At 48.6% G+C, this 17989-nt stretch overlaps 1 protein-coding gene across 1 annotated transcript in view; it reads left to right on the forward strand.

The window, feature by feature from the left end:
- Positions 1-17989, forward strand: part of LOC142312582 (transient receptor potential cation channel subfamily V member 6-like) — a 66748-nt gene that overhangs the window by 35779 nt on the left and 12980 nt on the right. The window contains exons 5-11 of the mRNA XM_075351571.1: positions 8093-8191; positions 9011-9174; positions 9289-9435; positions 11613-11828; positions 14934-15020; positions 15466-15542; positions 15694-15859. Coding sequence (XP_075207686.1) covers positions 8093-8191; positions 9011-9174; positions 9289-9435; positions 11613-11828; positions 14934-15020; positions 15466-15542; positions 15694-15859 — 956 coding nt within the window. The remainder of the gene's footprint in view (positions 1-8092; positions 8192-9010; positions 9175-9288; positions 9436-11612; positions 11829-14933; positions 15021-15465; positions 15543-15693; positions 15860-17989) is intronic.

Genomic DNA, 17989 nt, shown 5'->3' on the forward strand with positions numbered 1-17989 from the left:
CCCACCTTTATGGTTACCTCTTTGACCCCGATCTGGTCTATAGGTTGTCCGTTGGCAGCATAGATGGTGAGGGAGGGGTCCGGTGGTCGGAGATCGTCGTCCGACCAAAACCTCCGATAAAGGACATACGGGATCGTGGTGACCTGAGAGCCGGTGTCCAATAACGCCGGGGTAGGGATCCCGTCCAGGACGATGGACAGGACAGGACGTCCACCCACGTACTGATCACAGCAGCGACTTGGGCCTGATCTTCTTAATCCTGAGGACTGGCCCCCGGCCCCAGGTTTGGCTCGTTTAAAGGACAGGCCCTTGCATAGTGTCCTGCCTCCTGGCAACGACGACAGATGGGTTGTCCAGATGAGTCATAGCGATCACTGCTCCTGCCTCGGGTTGGGGGACCTCTTCTCCTCCGCATCCAAGGGACGTCCTCTGGGTTGTCAGCTAGCAGGATCCGATGAGGGACTTTGGTCTCTGAGGGCAACTGCATTGCTTTCAGGATTTGTGCGACGTCCTTAGTGAGCTGTTGCACCTGGGAGGATAGTGTATTTATGGTCTCTGCTGGCGTGTTGAGTCCTTTTGCAGTTACCAGGGCCTGCGAGGAGGATTCCGCTCCTGCAGCCGTGGAACTGGCAGGCCATGCTGGTGCGACGGGGTCTGTGTCCACAGGAGGTTGGAGTGCTTTCACTGCCCTGTCTTTCAAAATGGCAAAGTCCACGTCAGGGTGTTCCAGGGACCACAGCTTCATCTGCTTCCCATCCTCAGGATAGTGCAGGCCCCGCAAGAATTGTTCCTTCATCATCCGGTTTCCTTCCTGATCACTGACAGGGTCCACCAGCTTGAGAGCCCGCAGTGCAGCCTGCAGCCTGAGGGCATAGGCTCTTATGCTATCTTGGGGCTTCTGCCGGCAGTTATAGAAGTCCGTCCTCAGCTCTCCCTCGGTGCGGTGTTCAAAAGCAGCTGCTAGTTTGGCAAAGATGGTCTCAACAGAGCTCCGGTCATCATTGGTCCAGGACTCAGCTTCCAATTCTGCTGCCTCAGTCAATTGTCCCAGCACCACAGCGGCCCTCTGCTTACCAGTCATCGCGTGCATGTCTAGCAGGGTGCTGATCTTCTTCTTAAACCCGGTCAGCGTGTCTATTTTACCGGCGTATTGGGGCAGCCATTGCGCTCCTGGGACATACAGCAAGGAAACTGGCATTATGGGGGAGATTTCAGCCGGCGCGGCTGCGACCGCGGCACCGGCACCAGGCGCTGCTGCGTCCAGCGCGACGGGGGCTGGCATCGCTTGGGCTGCGTCGCCCTGACCAGGGGCATTACCTCCTGCAGCGTCCATTTTTCTTCAAAAATCCCCGCGCCCCCTTTCCACTTCCTGGGTCAGAACGCTCTCCGAATTGTGGGGGTTCTGGGGCGGCCACACCTCTTCGTGGGCGGTGCTCTTCTCCCTCGCGCGGGCTGCAGCGCGCGCTTTTGAAGATGGCAATATGGCGGCGGTTCAATTTTTGCGGTCGGACCTCTGAGGCACACGGTCACCTGTCTGAACAGGTCTAGTCCTTATCCTGTTCGTGACGCCAGAAGTTGTGAAGCCCCGCTAGTATGTGTCGGTGCAGTACCTTCAGGGACTCCACGTGGATGGAACAGTCTGGTCACAGGTAGGGAACCTTCTTTTAGGATTGTCGTGACGCCACTCTCAGTATTGCGGTCAGCGGGGACCGCCACTGCAAATTAAGGGATGCCTGGGGCTGATGGTGGGTGCAGTCAGTATATTAGCCCCCTGAGAGTGAGGCAAGCCCCAGGCCCCGGTGTATGTGTGTGGGACCACAGGTCGCAGAATGACTCAAACACAGTCCAAGAAGTCTTTCAACGTGTTTACTCACTGTTTGGAGGTCACGGTGAGATGCCCGGGCGACACTGTGATAACCAGGTTGAACCAGGAATTCCAGGAGGCCGTTCTGAGGGTAGCTGTCCACTCGCCTTCCTTGCACTCTTTCTGTTTTAGGAAGATCCTTTGCTTGAAGCGTGGTAGGACCCCTCCAGGGAAGCTGTTACCACCCTGCTCCCCTCTCTCTGGCTCGTCTGCCGGCAGCGTGGCCTTGGTGGGATGGCTTCTGGCCCTGTCCCCTTATGGGCCTGGTGATTGCTGCTTGGCTCAAGCTCTGTGTAGTCGTGGTGAGGGCATGAAGTACCCCCCCCCCCCACCTGTAGGTTAAGCAGCTCTGGATGATCTGCTGCCTGTACTGGGGACCTAGTTCCCCTTGTGTGCTCGGATACCGGGATCTCCGTACTCAGCCACCCTTCTCTCTGGATGATTTTCAGGCCGACCCACGGTACTCCTTTCTCCCCCGCTTTCAGCTACTGCACTCCTCAGGACCTGTCTGACACGAGAGCTCCTCTGCTCCCTTCCACACACTTCAACTTCTTCCTCCAGACTCTCCTCTTCCTCTCTCTCTCTGCCCTGCTTCCTAGCAACCAGCCCCTGAACACACCCCCAGCTGGGAATTGAAAGTTAACCCCTTCTGGCTACCCAAGGGTCCCCTCTGGTAATGTGGGAGGCCTGGTCACTATATGTTTGTGTGTGCACCTCATCCTGGCCTTTGGAGATTACCTGGAAGCATTGTCCCCGCATGGGTGCAATACTCTGTGGTGCCTGACCAGGTCAGGGGCGCCACAGTAGTTCACAGCAGACACAGACAGAGCCGCACTGTCAGAATGAACTCGGGTGAACCTCACCCGACTTCATTGTCATGCTGCGGCTCTGTCTGTGTCGCGCCCTGATTAGCGGTCACCTGTGAAGGACTCACCGGTGACCGCTAAACTCCTGAGTAAGTGAATTGAGCAGCCCTCTCTCATACTCACCGATCCCCGATCTCCGGCTCTGCACGGCATTCTCACTGCTCCGGCGGCTTTTACTGTTTTGAAAAAGCCGGCCGCCCATTAAACAATCTCGTATTCCCTGCTTTCTCCGCCCACCGGCGCCTATGATTGGTTGCAGTGAGACACGCACCCACACTGAGTGACAGCTGTCTCACTGCACCCAATCACAGCAGCCGGTGGGCGTGTCTATACTGTGCAGTGAAATAAATAATTAAATAATTAAAACAAACGGCGTGCAGTCCCCCCCAATTTTAAAACCAGCCAGATAAAGCCATACGGCTGAAGGCTGTATTCTCAGGATGGGGAGCTCCACGTTATGGGGAGCCCCCCAGCCTAACAATATCAGCCAACAGCCGCCCAGAATTGCCGCATACATTAGATGCGACAGTTCTGGGACTGTACCCGGCTCTTCCCGATTTGCCCTGGTGCGTTGGCAAATCGGGGTAATAAGGAGTTATTGGCAGCCCATAGCTGCCAATAAGTCCTAGATTAATCATGTCAGGCGTCTCCCCGAGATACCTTCCATGATTAATCTGTAAATTACAGTAAATAAACACACACACCCGAAAAATCCTTTATTAGAAATAAAAAACACAAACACATTCCCTGGTTAACCACTTTAACCAGCCCCAAAAAGCCCTCCATGTCCGGCGTAATCCAGGATGGTCCAGCGTCGCTTCCAGCGCTGCTGCATGGAGGTGACCGGAGCCGCAGCAGACACAGCCGCTCCGGTCACCTCCACACAGCAACTGAAGACAGCCGCGCGATCAGCTGAGCTGTCACTGAGGTTACCCGCTGTCACTGGATCCAGCGGTGGATGCAGCGGTGGCCGCGGGTAACCTCAGTGACAGCTCAGCTGATCGCGCTACTCACCGCCGCTCCTCTCACCTCCACGCAGCAACTGAGGTGAGTAGCGCGATCAGCTGAGCTGTCACTGAGGTTACCCGCGGCCACCGCTGCATCCACCGCTGGATCCAGTGACAGCGGGTAACCTCAATGACAGCTCAGATGATCGCGCGGCTGTCTTCAGTTGCTGTGTGGAGGTGACCGGAGCAGCGGTGTATTCTGCAGCTCTGGTCACCTCCATGCAGCAGCGCTGGATGCGACGCTGGACCATCCTGGAGTACGCCGGACAAGGAAGGCTTTTTGGGGCTGATTAAAGTGGTGAACCAGGGTATATGTTAGTGTTTTTTATTTCTAATAAAGGATTTTTCGGGTGTGTGTGTTTATTTACTGTAATTTACAGATTAATCATGGAGGGTGTCTCATAGACGCCTGACATGATTAATCTAGGACTTATTGGCAGCTATGGGCTGCCAATAACTCCTTATTACCCCGATTTGCCAACGCACCAGGGCAAATCGGGAAGAGCCGGGTACAGCCCCAGAACTGTCGCATCTAATGTATGCGGCAATTCTGGGCGGCTGTTGGCTGATATTGTTAGGCTGGGGGGCTCCCCATAACGTGAAGCTCCCCATCCTGAGAATACCAGCCTTCAGCCGTATGGCTTTATCTGGCTGGTATTAAAATTGGGGGGGACCGCACGCTGTTTTTTTTTAATTATTTAATTATTTATTTCACTGCACAGTATAGACACGCCCACCGGCTGCTGTGATTGGGTACAGTGTGACACCTGTCACTCAGCGTGGGGGTGTGTCTCACTGTAACCAATCATAGGCGCCGGTGGGCGGGGAAAGCAGGGAATACGAGATTGTTTAATGGGCAGCCGGCTTTTTCAAAACAGTAAAAGCCGCCGGAGCAGTGTGAACGCCGTGCAGCGCCGGGGATCGGGGATCGGTGAGTATGAGAGAGGGGGGGGTAAGAGGGATAGACTGACATGGACAGAGAGAGAGGGACAGAGATAGTGACCGACTGACAGAGATTAGTGAATGACAGACATTGTGAGGCGCTTCAGAACGCAGCTTTTCAGCTGCGCTCTGAAGCGGACCTTTTTTAAGCTGCGGTGCAGAGCGCACACCTGCGCACATAGCATCAGACATCACAATCGTATGAGGGATGTCACACGTTACAATTGACTAGGTTCATACAACAAAACGTCCAGTGTATGAGGAATAAACGACGTCTATGCGATCACCGTATTTTCGTTCAATCTTGATTGCACGTAGGTGTCACACGCAAATACGTCACGAACGATGCCGGATGTGCGTCACTTACAACTTGACCCCGACGACGGATTGAAAGATTTATTGAAGCGTGTAAAGCAGGCATTAGGAGGATCTGATTGTGCAGGTGACTATTACTGTGCAGTATTATTAGGCAACTTAATAAAAACCAAATCTATTCCCATCTCACTTGTTTATTTTCACCAGGTAAACCAATATAACTGCACAAAATTTACAAATAAACATTTCTGACATGCAAAAACATAACCCAAATAAATTAATGACCAATATAACTGTGACGCCCTGGACTAGCCAGGTAGTCACAGACAGGCCCTTGCACAAACACCCGTCCCCTAAAAAGGTAACAGCAGCCAACCTAAAAACCCTGAGTCACCCCTCTCAGGTTTTGACGTTCACACCAGGGGGCGGAGCCAGGCGGTTGGCCATGCCCACCGAGGAGTTCGGAGAGCCGGAGACTGGAAAACAGAGAGAACCGTTAGGAGGGCGAGGAGAGAAGAGGAGTAGAGTTGTCAGTGGTGAGTGGAGAGAGTTGAAAAGGAGAACACGCCTGTCAGGGATCTGAGTCGTAGCCCGGATACCCTGTGGCCAGCAGGCAGGCGGTGGTTACTGCCTGCAGGAGCCGGGAAGACGGCTGGTGGAACCGTAAGGGACCAGGACAGGGTAGTGACCCGCCGGTACCGAACCGGGAACCAACTGGAAACCGGAGCACCAGGAAGGGGTAATCAGACCCAGAACGAGGTCCAGAAGCCACTGGACCACGTCGAATTTACTGATTGAGGTCTGGACCTTAGGTCCTTTCCCGTCCCAAGACCAGAAAGACGGCAACAGCCCACCGAGGGGGATAGAAAGTCACCACCCAGGCAGAGAGATCCCACGGGCCAGCGCCTGCAGGCAAACTGGTTCCTCGACACACACAAAGCCGGGGAGCGGACTACCGTCGCTGAAGCGTAGGCAGTCAACTTTAACAACAAGAGGGGCAGGAGAAAGGCGGGAACCACCAACTGGGTGGGGGACCAGACGCAGCCGGCTGCGGGCACAGACTACCATCCTTTTTGGTTTACCAGAGACTCCGGTGTATCTGTCATAGTGACTACAACAGTGCCCTCGGGCTACGCACCGCACTAACGCACCGCACTAACACGCCTACACCTCCCAACCAACGGGCCCCGGGACCATCACCCCTTGCCCACGGAGGGGTCAACATCAGGCTGCATAACACCGTCCCCGGGAGCCTAGTTAACGGCAGCAGTGGTGTCCACACTCACCACAACCCGTGCGTGGCGTCACGAACTTAAATCCCTAAAACATCACGGCCCCGGCCGTGAACCTCCCCATCGAAGACCACCCCCTCCATGTAGCGCCAGCTATCCTTCAGAGCGACGTGACCCCCGGGTTCGGAGGCGCTCGAGCCACCCACCAGAACGAGCCCGGATCCGAGCGGCTCGGCAGGCAGCCGAGCACGGGGCGGTACATAACCACCTTTCTTTCTGATGACACTCAGCAGCCTACCATCCATAGATTCTGTCAGTTGCTTGATCTGTTTACGATCCACATTGCGTGCAGCAGCCACCACAGCCTCCAGACACTGCTCCCAGAGTTGTTCTGTTTTCCCTCCCTGTAGATCTTACATTTTATGAGGGACCACAGGTTCTCTATGGCGTTCAGATCAGGTGAACAAGGGGGCCATGTCATTATTTTTTCATCTTTTAGACCTATACTGGCCAGCCACGCTGAGGAGTAATTGGATGCATGTGATGGAGCATTGTCCGGTATGAAAATAATGTTTTTCTTGAATGATACCGACTTCTTCCTGTACCATTGCTTGAAGAAGTTGTCTTCCAGGAACTGGCAGTAGGTCTGGGAGTTGAGTTTCACTCCATCCTCAACCCAAAAAGGTCCCACAAGTTCATTTTGATTCCAGCCCATACCAGTGCCCACCTCCACCTTGCTGGCGTCTGAGACGGAGTGGAGCCTCTGCCCTTTACTGATCCAGCCTCTGGCCCATTCATCTGCCCATCAAGAGTCACTCTCATCTCATCAGTCTATAAAACCTGTGAAAAATCAGTCTTCAGATATTTCTTGGCCCAGTCTTGACGTTTTATCTTATGTTTCTTGTTCAAAGGTGGTGGTTTTCAGTCTTCCTTACCTTGGCCGTGTCCTTGAGTATGGCACACCTTGTGCTTTTTGATACTCCAGTAACGTTGCAACTCTGAAATATGGCCAAACTGGTGGCAAATGGCATCTTGGCAGCTTGACGCTTGATTTTCCTCAGTTCATGGGCAGTTTTTTTCCGCCTTTTTTGCCCAACACGCTTCTTGCGACCCTGTTGACTATTTGCCATGAAATGCTTGATTGTTCGGTGATCATGCTTCAAAAGTTTAGCAATTTCAAGACTGCTGCGTCCCTCTGCAAGATATCTCACAATTTTGGACTTTTCAGAGCTCGTCAAATCTCTCTTCTGACCCATTTTGCCAAAGGAAAGGAAGTTGCCTAATAATTAAGCACACCTTATATAGGGTGTTGATGTCATTACACCGCACCCCTCCTCATTACAGAGATGCACATCACCTGATTTACTTAATTGGTAGTTGGCTCTCAGCCTATACAGCTTGGAGTAGGACGACACGTATAAAAAGTATCATGTGATCAAAATACTCATTTGCCTAATAATTCTGCACACAGTGTATTTGCAACACCTTGTTTTGTAGCTTCTATCTTGAGTACATCATCATTGACTAACCCATTAGTGATGATCTGTTAAAATCAGTATCAGCTTCTTAGTAATTGTCAGAAATGAATGGGAATGACCTTACCTATGAGCAAATGAAGTGGGAGACAGATCCTCCTAATAAACCACTTAAATGCAACGGCTGTTATTTACCCCCACATCTGACGGATTAAGTGTCTCCAAGTGATTTCTGATTCTGGTCATTACAACAGCAGGACGGCTGAAAATCACTTGTGTCTCTGCCCTTCCAGTAACGGGAATTACTAAACTGTGCCGAACGATTAATATATTTGCGTTTTATGGACGAATTCTTATACATTGATTCAAAATTGTCTGATATGTCTTTCAGGTGAGCACATACTGTCCTTTGCAGCGTGTGTAGGAGACATGGAGATTGTGAAGATTCTTCTAGCTCACGGAGCAAACCTCCAAGCCAAGGACTGTTGGGGTAAGTCTATTTTAGACCTTTTCCTTCAACATCGAAAAGAAGACAAATGGTGGTCAATATTAATACCTGATAGATTGGCTTTGACTCCTAGTGACTAACTTTCGAGTAAGGCAGCAAACCTTTCTGGACGTGCATAATTTTTGGGATTCTTTCTATTCAACCTTCTTGGAGAAAAAAAAATATTCTTAGCTCTGAATCCCACTGTTTCCGCTTCTTTTCAAGAGTTTTCCAGCCATTCTAGAAAAGTTGGGAAGTCTTCTACGATGTTTCTTCTCATAGTTTGTTTGCTTGTTTTTAAGGCTGAAGGTAGACTTCACTCCATCAAGTTTAACCCATAGCTTAACATCTCACTGAGATGTTCCTGATTTCTGGGATTGTCCCATTGAAACTCAAAAATATTGCAGGTTCTAGTGTTCATCTGAAGGTGGTCATGCTCCTTCAGTGAAGTATCGGAGTGCACAAGTGTTAAGATGACCATTCACTAAAGACAACATGCCCAATCCTTCTTTACCCTGAAATATATTATTGAGACAGTTTAGAGACCACTGTACACATTAGATGGTTGACTGATCCCGCAGTACTCAGCAACTACCTTATTAAAATAATTCTGAAGCAACTGGAGACTCAAATACACATATAGATATAAAACAAAAAGATCAAATTTAGCTATGAAAGCTCTTCTCCATTTAACACAGGCGGGCTCTCCGCAATCTCACTACTTTGACAGATGTGTGAGACTTCATGCTTCTGATACCACTTTGTCGGTGGTGTATGGAGCATGGAGATCTGCGCCGTTATCTTACCACATACTCTTTCCAGGTAACACAGTTCTACACATCCTTGTTCTTCAACCCAATCAAGGCCATTCATGCCAGATGTTTGACTTCCTCTTATCAAAGGATGGTGAGAAAACTCTCATTGATATTCCCAATGCACGAGGACTTACACCACTGAAGTTGGCCGTCTTAGAAGGAAATGTGATTGTAAGTGATTTTTCTTCATTTTGGTCATCATACATGGTTGATTATAACTGATAAAAAACATTTCAGAGACCAGTCAGATGTGTGATTCTCCTAAATGTCAACTCCTCACGATAGATGTTCCAGCACTTAATTCAGAAGAAAAGAAAACTCCAGTATACTTTTGGACCTGTCACCACAATGAAGTATGACTTGTCCGAAATTGATTCCTGGGAAGGTCAGCAGTCAGTGCTAGAGCTAATTGCGGCATCCAACAAGAGCCAGGTAAGTAATACTAGTTATAATCATTCCTAATAATTTAATACTGCCCTCTATGTAGAAGAATATAACTACTATAATACTGCCCCTATGTACAAGACTATAACTACTATAATACTGCCTCTATGTACAAGAATATAACTACTATAATACTGCCCCTATGTACAAGAATATAACTACTATAATACTGCCTCTATGTACAAGAATATAACTACTATAATACTGCCCCCTATATACAAGAATATAACTACTATAATACTGCCCCTATGTACAAGAAAATAACTACTATAATACTGCCCCTATGTACAAGAATATAACTACTATAATACTGCTCCTATGTACAAGAATATAACTACTATAATACTGCTCCTATGTACAAGAATATATCTACTATAATACTGCCCCTACGTACAAGAATATAACTACTATAATACTGACCCCTATATACAAGAATATAACTACTATAATACTGCCCCTATGTACAAAACTATACAGTCATATGAAAAAGTTTGGGCACCCCTATTAATGTTAACTTTTTTTCTTTATAACAGTTTGGGTTTTTGCTATTTCAGTTTCATATATCTAATAACTGATGGACTGAGTAATATTTCTGGATTGAAATGAGGTTTATTGTACTAACAGAAAATGTGCAATCCGCATTTAAACAAAATTTGACAGGTGCATAAGTATGGGCACCTCAACATAAAAGTGACATTAATATTTTGTAGATCCTCCTTTTGCAAAAATCACAGCCTCTAGTCACTTCCTGTAGCTTTTAATGAGTTCTTGGATCCTGGATGAAGGTAGATTTGACCATTCCTGTTTACAAAACAATTCCAGTTCAGTTAAGTTTGATGGTCGCCGAGCATGGACAGCCGCTTCACATCATCCCACAGATGTTCAATGATATTCAGGTCTGGGGACTGGGATGGCCATTCCAGAACATTGTAATTGTTCCTCTGCATGAATGCCTGAGTAGATTTGGAGCGGTGTTTTGGATCATTGTCTTGCTGAAATATCCATCCCCTGCGTAACTTCAACTTCGTCACTGATTCTTGCACATTATTGTCAAGAATCTGCTGATACTGAGTTGAATCCATGCGACCCTCAACTTTAACAAGATTCCCGGTGCCGGCATTGGCCACACAGCCCCAAAGCATGATGGAACCTCCACCAAATTTTACTGTGGGTAGCAAGTGCTTTTCTTGGAATGCCGTGTTTTTTTTGCCTCCATGCATAACGCCTTTTTGTATGACCAAACAACTTAATCTTTGTTTCATCAGTCCACAGGACCTTCTTCCAAAATGTAATTGGTTTGTCCAAATGTGCTTTTGCATACCTCAGGCGGCTGTTTGTGGCGTGCTTGCAGAAACGGCTTCTTTCGCATCACTCTCCCATACAGCTTCTCCTTGTGCAACGTGCGCTGTATTGTTGACCGATGCACAGTGACACCATCTGCAGCAAGATGATGCTGCAGGTCTTTGGAGGTGGTCTGTCGATTGTCCTTGACTGTTCTCACCATTCTCTGTCTTTCTGATATTTTTCTTGGCCTGCCACTTCTGGTCTTAACAAGAACTGTACCTGTGTTCTTCCATTTCCTTACTATGTTCCTCGCAGTGGAAACTGACAGTTTAAATCTCTGAGACAACTTTTTGTACCTTCCCCTGAACAACTATGTTGAATAATCTTTGTTTTCAGATAATTTGAGAGTTGTTTTGAGGAGCCCATGATGCCACTCTTCATAGGAGATTCAAATAGGAGAACAACTTGCAAGTGGCCACCTTAAATACCTTTTCTCATGATTGGATACACCTGCCTATGAAGGGCAAAGCTCAATGAGGTTACAAAACCAATTTAGTGCTTCAGTAAGTCAGTAAAAAGTAGTTAGGAGTGTTCAAATCAAGAAATTGATAAGGGTGCCCATACTTTTGCACCGGTCAAATTTTGTTTAAATGTGGATTGCACATTTTCTGTTAGTACAATAAACCTCATTTCAATCCAGAAATATTACTCAGTCCATCAGTTATTAGATATATGAAACTGAAATAGCAAAAACCCAAATTGTTATAAAGAAAAAAGGTTAACATTAATAGGGGTGCCCAAACTTTTTCATATGACTGTAACTGCTGTAATACTGATTTGTGCCTATCTGACAATCTTCACGCCTTTTTTTTATCCTCTAGGCTCATAAAATACTGAATATTCCTCCAGTTAAGGAGCTCCTGCAAAAGAAATGGAAATCTGTAGGACGTCCGTACATTTGGTTCCTTGCCATAGTGTATATTTCGTACATGATCTGTGTCTCCTTGTGTTGTGCTTACCGGCCCCTGAAGAAGGCAGACAATGAAAATAACACAAACCCCAGAGATATTACTCTATATGTTCAGAAACCCCTGAAGGTGAGACACAAAGCTAACTCTTGTAGCATTTATTTAGCAAAAATGATGCAGGACATTCATAATAAAGCAGTTTTAGATGTTGGGTAATGTTACCCCACGTTGTCCTTCTGAGGCCAAAACTCCTTTGACCCTAGTGACACAATAGCGCTGTCACGCTGGGTGTGGGCAGAGACACCCAGGAAGTGGACTCCTGGGAATAAGGGAGGCTGCAAAATAAATAGAGGGGGGGGGGTAACCAGTGGCTCCCGCGCTAAGCCTGACACTGGGGGGGGTCCTGCGCCTGCCCTCAAACCACAGCTACCTATAATGATTAGAAGGTGTTGCCCGCCATCGTGACCCTGTCTTCTAGGCAGACCCTAGGACTAAATCCCACCACCCACCAATCCACGGAGGGAAACACAAACACAAAAATAAACAGTGAAAAGGGAAAAAGGAAAAGCAATAACTTATCTTGAGAGGGAATATTCAGAATATACAGCAAAAGTAGTCTGAAGCCACATGCACTCCTGAGCAAGCAACTTCTCCAAGTGAAGAGTATGGGGTACTTTGCACGCTGCAACATCGCTAGCCGATGCTTGCGATGCCGAGCGCGATAGTCCCCGCCCCCGTCGCGCATGTGATATCTTGTGATAGCTGCCATAGCGAACATTATTGCTACGGCAGCTTCACATGTACTTACATGCCCTGTGGCGTCGCTCTGGCCGGCGACCCGCCTCCTTCCTAAGGGGGCGGGTCGTGCAGCGTCACAGCGACGTCACATGGCAGGCGGCTAATAGAAGCGGAGGGGCGGAGATGAGCGGGACGTAAACATCCCGCCCACCTCCTTCCTTCCTTCCTCATTGCAAGCGGGACGCAGGTAATGAGATGTTCCTCGCTCCTGCGGCTTCATACACAGCGATGTGCGCTGCCGCAGGAACTTGGAACAACATCGTACCTGTCACTGCAGCGAAATTATGGAAATGACCGACACTACACAGATCACCGATTTTCAACGCTTTTGCGATCGTTTATCGGTGCTTCTAGGCTTTACACGTTGCGACGTCGTTACCGGCGCCGGATGTGCGTCACTTTCGATATTTGACCCCGACGAGATCGCAGTAGTGATGTCGCAACGTGCAAAGTACCCCTATAACCCGCACTGGAGGAGTGAGAGGCCCCACATTATAAAGGCCCTTAATTACCAGCTGGAGGAAAGGCTCCTCCAACCTAGCAAGGAAACAGAAAAAAAACCTAAATCAAGCCCTTAAAGGGACAGCGTCCATTAACGTTTGGACGATCACCGGGCCCTTCTGCACCTGGTCCCAGCAACAGCACCTGAAGGTCCAAACACATCCATGACAAGTGCCCAATGATGGGCACCTGACCCTCTGCTCAATGACGCTGTTGACACTTAGATGATCAAACTACTGATTCCGCTGCGATAGACGTTAGAGGATCAGAAGTCTTGGTCCATTCCTGTATACAATGCAAAGGTCAGCAAGCAAAGCTAGAGCTGACTGATAATGGTGACCCAAAATTTTAACAAAATTGAAAATTTTCTAAATTTACAGATGTAACAAATTCAAAAGTGACATTATCGGGACCCTTGACTGACTTTAATGCACGTAACAATGACAGGATGACCGTATAAAGACTTGGCGTCAACAAATCTCACCAGGGCAATGGAATATCGCGTTAAGGAAAAACTATGGAGGACTGGGGTAATATTTGGGTCACATGAGAAGTAAGTGTGCTGCCCTGGCAAAACCAGGGTGTCACAGAGGTCTGCATCTATCTTTTTTGGAAACTTTGGGGAGTTTCCCACACAGAAACACCAGCCAATTAGGCCCCACTCACCCCCTCCCCAGGAAAAGGGAGGGGGCGAGAGGAGCTTAATAAGAGCAGAGCAGAGTTGAGCTGTAGTCTAGTCAGTCTGCAGTAGGAGAGAAGTCTGGAAGCAGCTCCAGTGGGAGCTAGGGAGAATGGCAGTAAGGGCCTCAGGAATAGGCCAGCCGCTTGTGGTGACCCGAAGTGGACCGGGAGAGGGTAGTGGCCCCCCGGTGCCGACTGTTGGGACCCATTCCGAACCTGTGTACGTGGCAGACACAGACCTCAGGCAGGAGAAGAGCACCTGAATTACACACACAGGTGTGGGACCCATCCTCACAGCATCTGTGGGCACCAGTTACCAGCAACTTGGTTAATTCCTGGACTCGTGTCAGTTATTGCTTTATACTGTGAGTAATCCTGCACCACCCGGTCCAAGCCGTGGACTGCACCCATCACTCCCCAATCCACAACTCCCAATTGGGCCCCGGGACTACACCTCCCCTACCCGTGGAGGGGATTCCACCTTGCTGCCCCTCACCACCAGTCCCGGGCACGGTCCCCAGAGGCAGCGGCGTTGCCACTATCTCATCACCGCAACCCACGGGTGGCGTCACGAGCAATTCCCCTGTACATAATCCCCTTTTTGCTGTGGAGCCTGGGATCACAGACCGGGTCACGCCACCGTACACCTACAAAAGTGACCCCTTGGCCCAGATCTGTGTACCCCTTATCCCTGGGCGACACATAAGCAGCAGACTTCCAAATCTATATAAGGGGTTTTCTGAGTGTACCCCTTGCAGAAGAAATACTTTGACGGTGTGAGAGACTATAAGCAACAACGAGTTCTATTTGTGCATTGCCTCCAAGGCTCCTGGAAGAGTTCACAAGTTTCCAGGATGGGGCACAAACCTTTCAAAATGTTGCAATTCCCCCAAAGTATTCTTCACCATGGCAAGTCCAACATCTTAAAGTATGTGGAGGACTTGGCCGTGGATGAGGACATTGCTCCATTCCCGGTTGGTTTTTTTTTTTTTTTTTCCAACAAAACCATTTAGAAAAGTTGGCATTTTCGGTGTTGGTTGACAGTGTTTATAGCTAAGTCAAGAACCAAGGAAAACCTATGACATGGCACGGAGGCCGCCTTTAATAATTGCAAATAGTCCACCACGATCTTGCATTTTGTATTTCTATTGGATACTTTGGGAATCGCCTTGCCGTCATAACTCATGGATTTATTAACAACCTATACATTTGCTTTCTTGTTGACTTCTGTTATTTGGTGTTTCTCTTCCGTAGGAAGCTTATGTGACTCGTGACGATCATTTAAGACTCGTTGGTGAAATCACTTCGGTCGTTGGCGCTTTTATTCTTTTGCTGAGCGAGGTGAGAACAGGCTTCTTCAGAAAATCAATCGTCACCGTGTAGCCTTTCCTAAATCATTAATAAGGGTTGACCATATTTGACAATTCTTCAAGAACGTCCAGGATGCTCCTGGGGAAAAAAAAAAGACCTCCCACTCCCAGCCTCCCGGGGAGCTGTCGAATCTCCCAGATGTCACAAGCTTTCCAGATAGCATTACTCCATGAATTTTATGCACATGACAGAGTCCCGGTGGCCTGATGCACATTCAGAGGGAGGGTGCCAAGGGGGTAAAATGGGGCATTAAATGCAAAAAAGGGCACATTTTCTCTTCTAAAGTTTTGACCAGTTCCACTAGTTTGTGACTAAGTTTATGTCTTATGGGGGGTCTTCTTGCGCACTGGTGTACCAGTCAACTCCTTCTTTAATTGCCAACATGCTTACAAAGGGATCTTCTTTTTTTTTCCAGCTCTCACAGACCTACACAATAGGTCTGAAGCACTTCATCAGTTCTACGTTCTGGAGGGATCCATTCAATGTGATCAGGTAAGATTCTAACATCCGCACATGAAGTCACGCTCCATCAGAGGCTTCATGTCTACAATCATTCTTATCCGTATCGCGGTCCACAAGTTCCATAGCTCTGCCATTAGTGCTTTGATAAGTTGTTGAGTTGAACTGTTTCTTATATTTGCAGAATTTGCTTCTCTTGTCTGATCCTGGTGATTTTTGTTCTGCGCATGACTGATACACAAGGAGAAGTTGTGCCCATGGCCGGAGCTTTGGTTCTGGGCTGGTGTTACGTCATGTATTTCGCCCGCGCCTTCCAGATGCTGGGACCTTTCACCATCATGATACGAAAGGTAATAACACCGGGAAAGTGCAATACAAAAAAAGGGCTAATATGGAATTTACCAGATAAAAAAAAAACGAAACTACAAAATAATAAAATATATATTAGTTTGTTTTTTTTTAAAAAATTAAAAATGTGTAGAAAATGCGAGTACTGAGCATGGTAGTGCCCGCTCATCACTAGTTACGAGTACTGAGCACCCGAGCATGGTAGTGCCCGCTCGTCACTAGTTACGAGTACTGAGCACCCGAGCATGGTAGTGCCCGCTCATCACTAGTTACCAGTACTGAGCACCTGAGCATGATAGTGCTCACTCCTCACTAGTTATGAGTACTGAGCATCCGAGCATGGTAGTGCCCGCTCATCACTAGTTACGAGTACCGAGCACCCGAGCATGGTAGTGCCCGCTCATCACTAGTTACAAGTACTGAGCACCCGAGCATGGTAGTGCCCGCTCATCACTAGTTACCAGTACTGAGCATCCGAGCATGGTAGTGCCCGCTCATCACTAGTTACCAGTACTGAGCATCCGAGCATGGTAGTGCCCGCTCATCACTAGTTACAAGTACTGAGCACCCGAGCATGGTAGTGCCCGCTCATCACTTGTTACCAGTACTGAGTACCCGAGCATGGTAGTGCCTGCTCATCACTAGTTACCAGTACTGAGCATCCGAGCATGGTAGTGCCCGCTCATCACTAGTTACAAGTACTGAGCACCTGAGCATGGTAGTGCCCGCTTATCACTAGTTACCAGTACTGAGCACCCGAGCATGGTAGTGCCCGCTCATCACTAGTTACGAGTACTGAGCATCCGAACATGGTAGTGCCCGCTTATCACTAGTTACCAGTACTGAACACCCGAGCATGGTAGTGCCCGCTCATCACTAGTTACGAGTACAGAGCATCCAAGCATGGTAGTGCCCGCTTATCACTAGTTACCAGTACAGAGCACCCGAGCATGGTAGTGTCCGCTTATCACTAGTTACCAGTACAGAGCACCCGAGCATGGTAGTGCCCGCTTATCACTAGTTACAACAAGTACTGAGCATCCGAGCATGGTAGTGCCCGCTCATCACTAGTTACCAGTACAGAGCACCCGAGCATGGTAGTGCCCACTTATCACTAGTTACAACAAGTACTGAGCATCCAAGCATGGTAGTGCCCGCTCATCACTTGTTACATGTACTGAGCACCCGAGCATGGTAGTGCCCACTTATCACTAGTTACAACAAGTACTGAGCATCCAAGCATGGTAGTGCCCGCTCATCACTTGTTACATGTACTGAGCACCCGAGCATGGTAGTGCCCGCTTATCACTAGTTACAACAAGTACTGAGCATCCGAGCATGGTAGTGCCCGCTCATCACTAGTTACGAGTACTGAGCATCCGAACATGGTAGTGCCCGCTTATCACTAGTTACCAGTACTGAACACCCGAGCATGGTAGTGCCCGCTCATCACTAGTTACGAGTACAGAGCATCCGAGCATGGTAGTGCCCGCTTATCACTAGTTACCAGTACAGAGCACCCGAGCATGGTAGTGTCCGCTTATCACTAGTTACCAGTACAGAGCACCCGAGCATGGTAGTGCCCGCTTATCACTAGTTACAACAAGTACTGAGCATCCGAGCATGGTAGTGCCCGCTCATCACTAGTTACCAGTACAGAGCACCCGAGCATGGTAGTGCCCACTTATCACTAGTTACAACAAGTACTGAGCATCCAAGCATGGTAGTGCCCGCTCATCACTTGTTACATGTACTGAGCACCCGAGCATGGTAGTGCCCGCTCATCACTAGTTACGAGTACAGAGCACCCGAGCATGGTAGTGCCCGCTCATCACTAGTTACGAGTACAGAGCACCCGAGCATGGTAGTGTCCGCTCATCACTAGTTACCAGTACTGAGCACCTGAGCATGGTAGTGCCCGCTCATCACTAGTTACGAGTACTGAGCACTCGAGCATGGTAGTGCCCGCTCATCACTAGTTACCAGTACTGAGCACCTGAGCATGGTAGTGCTCACTCATCACTAGTTACGAGTACTGAGCACCCGAGCATGGTAGTGCCCGCTCATCACTAATGACTGACCCTTAGCTGCAATAAAAGTGTCTGAGAGAGTCTGAAATTCTGTCTCACTTG

This window comes from Anomaloglossus baeobatrachus, chromosome 5 (assembly GCF_048569485.1).
Source record: "Anomaloglossus baeobatrachus isolate aAnoBae1 chromosome 5, aAnoBae1.hap1, whole genome shotgun sequence".
NCBI lineage: Eukaryota > Metazoa > Chordata > Amphibia > Anura > Aromobatidae > Anomaloglossus > Anomaloglossus baeobatrachus.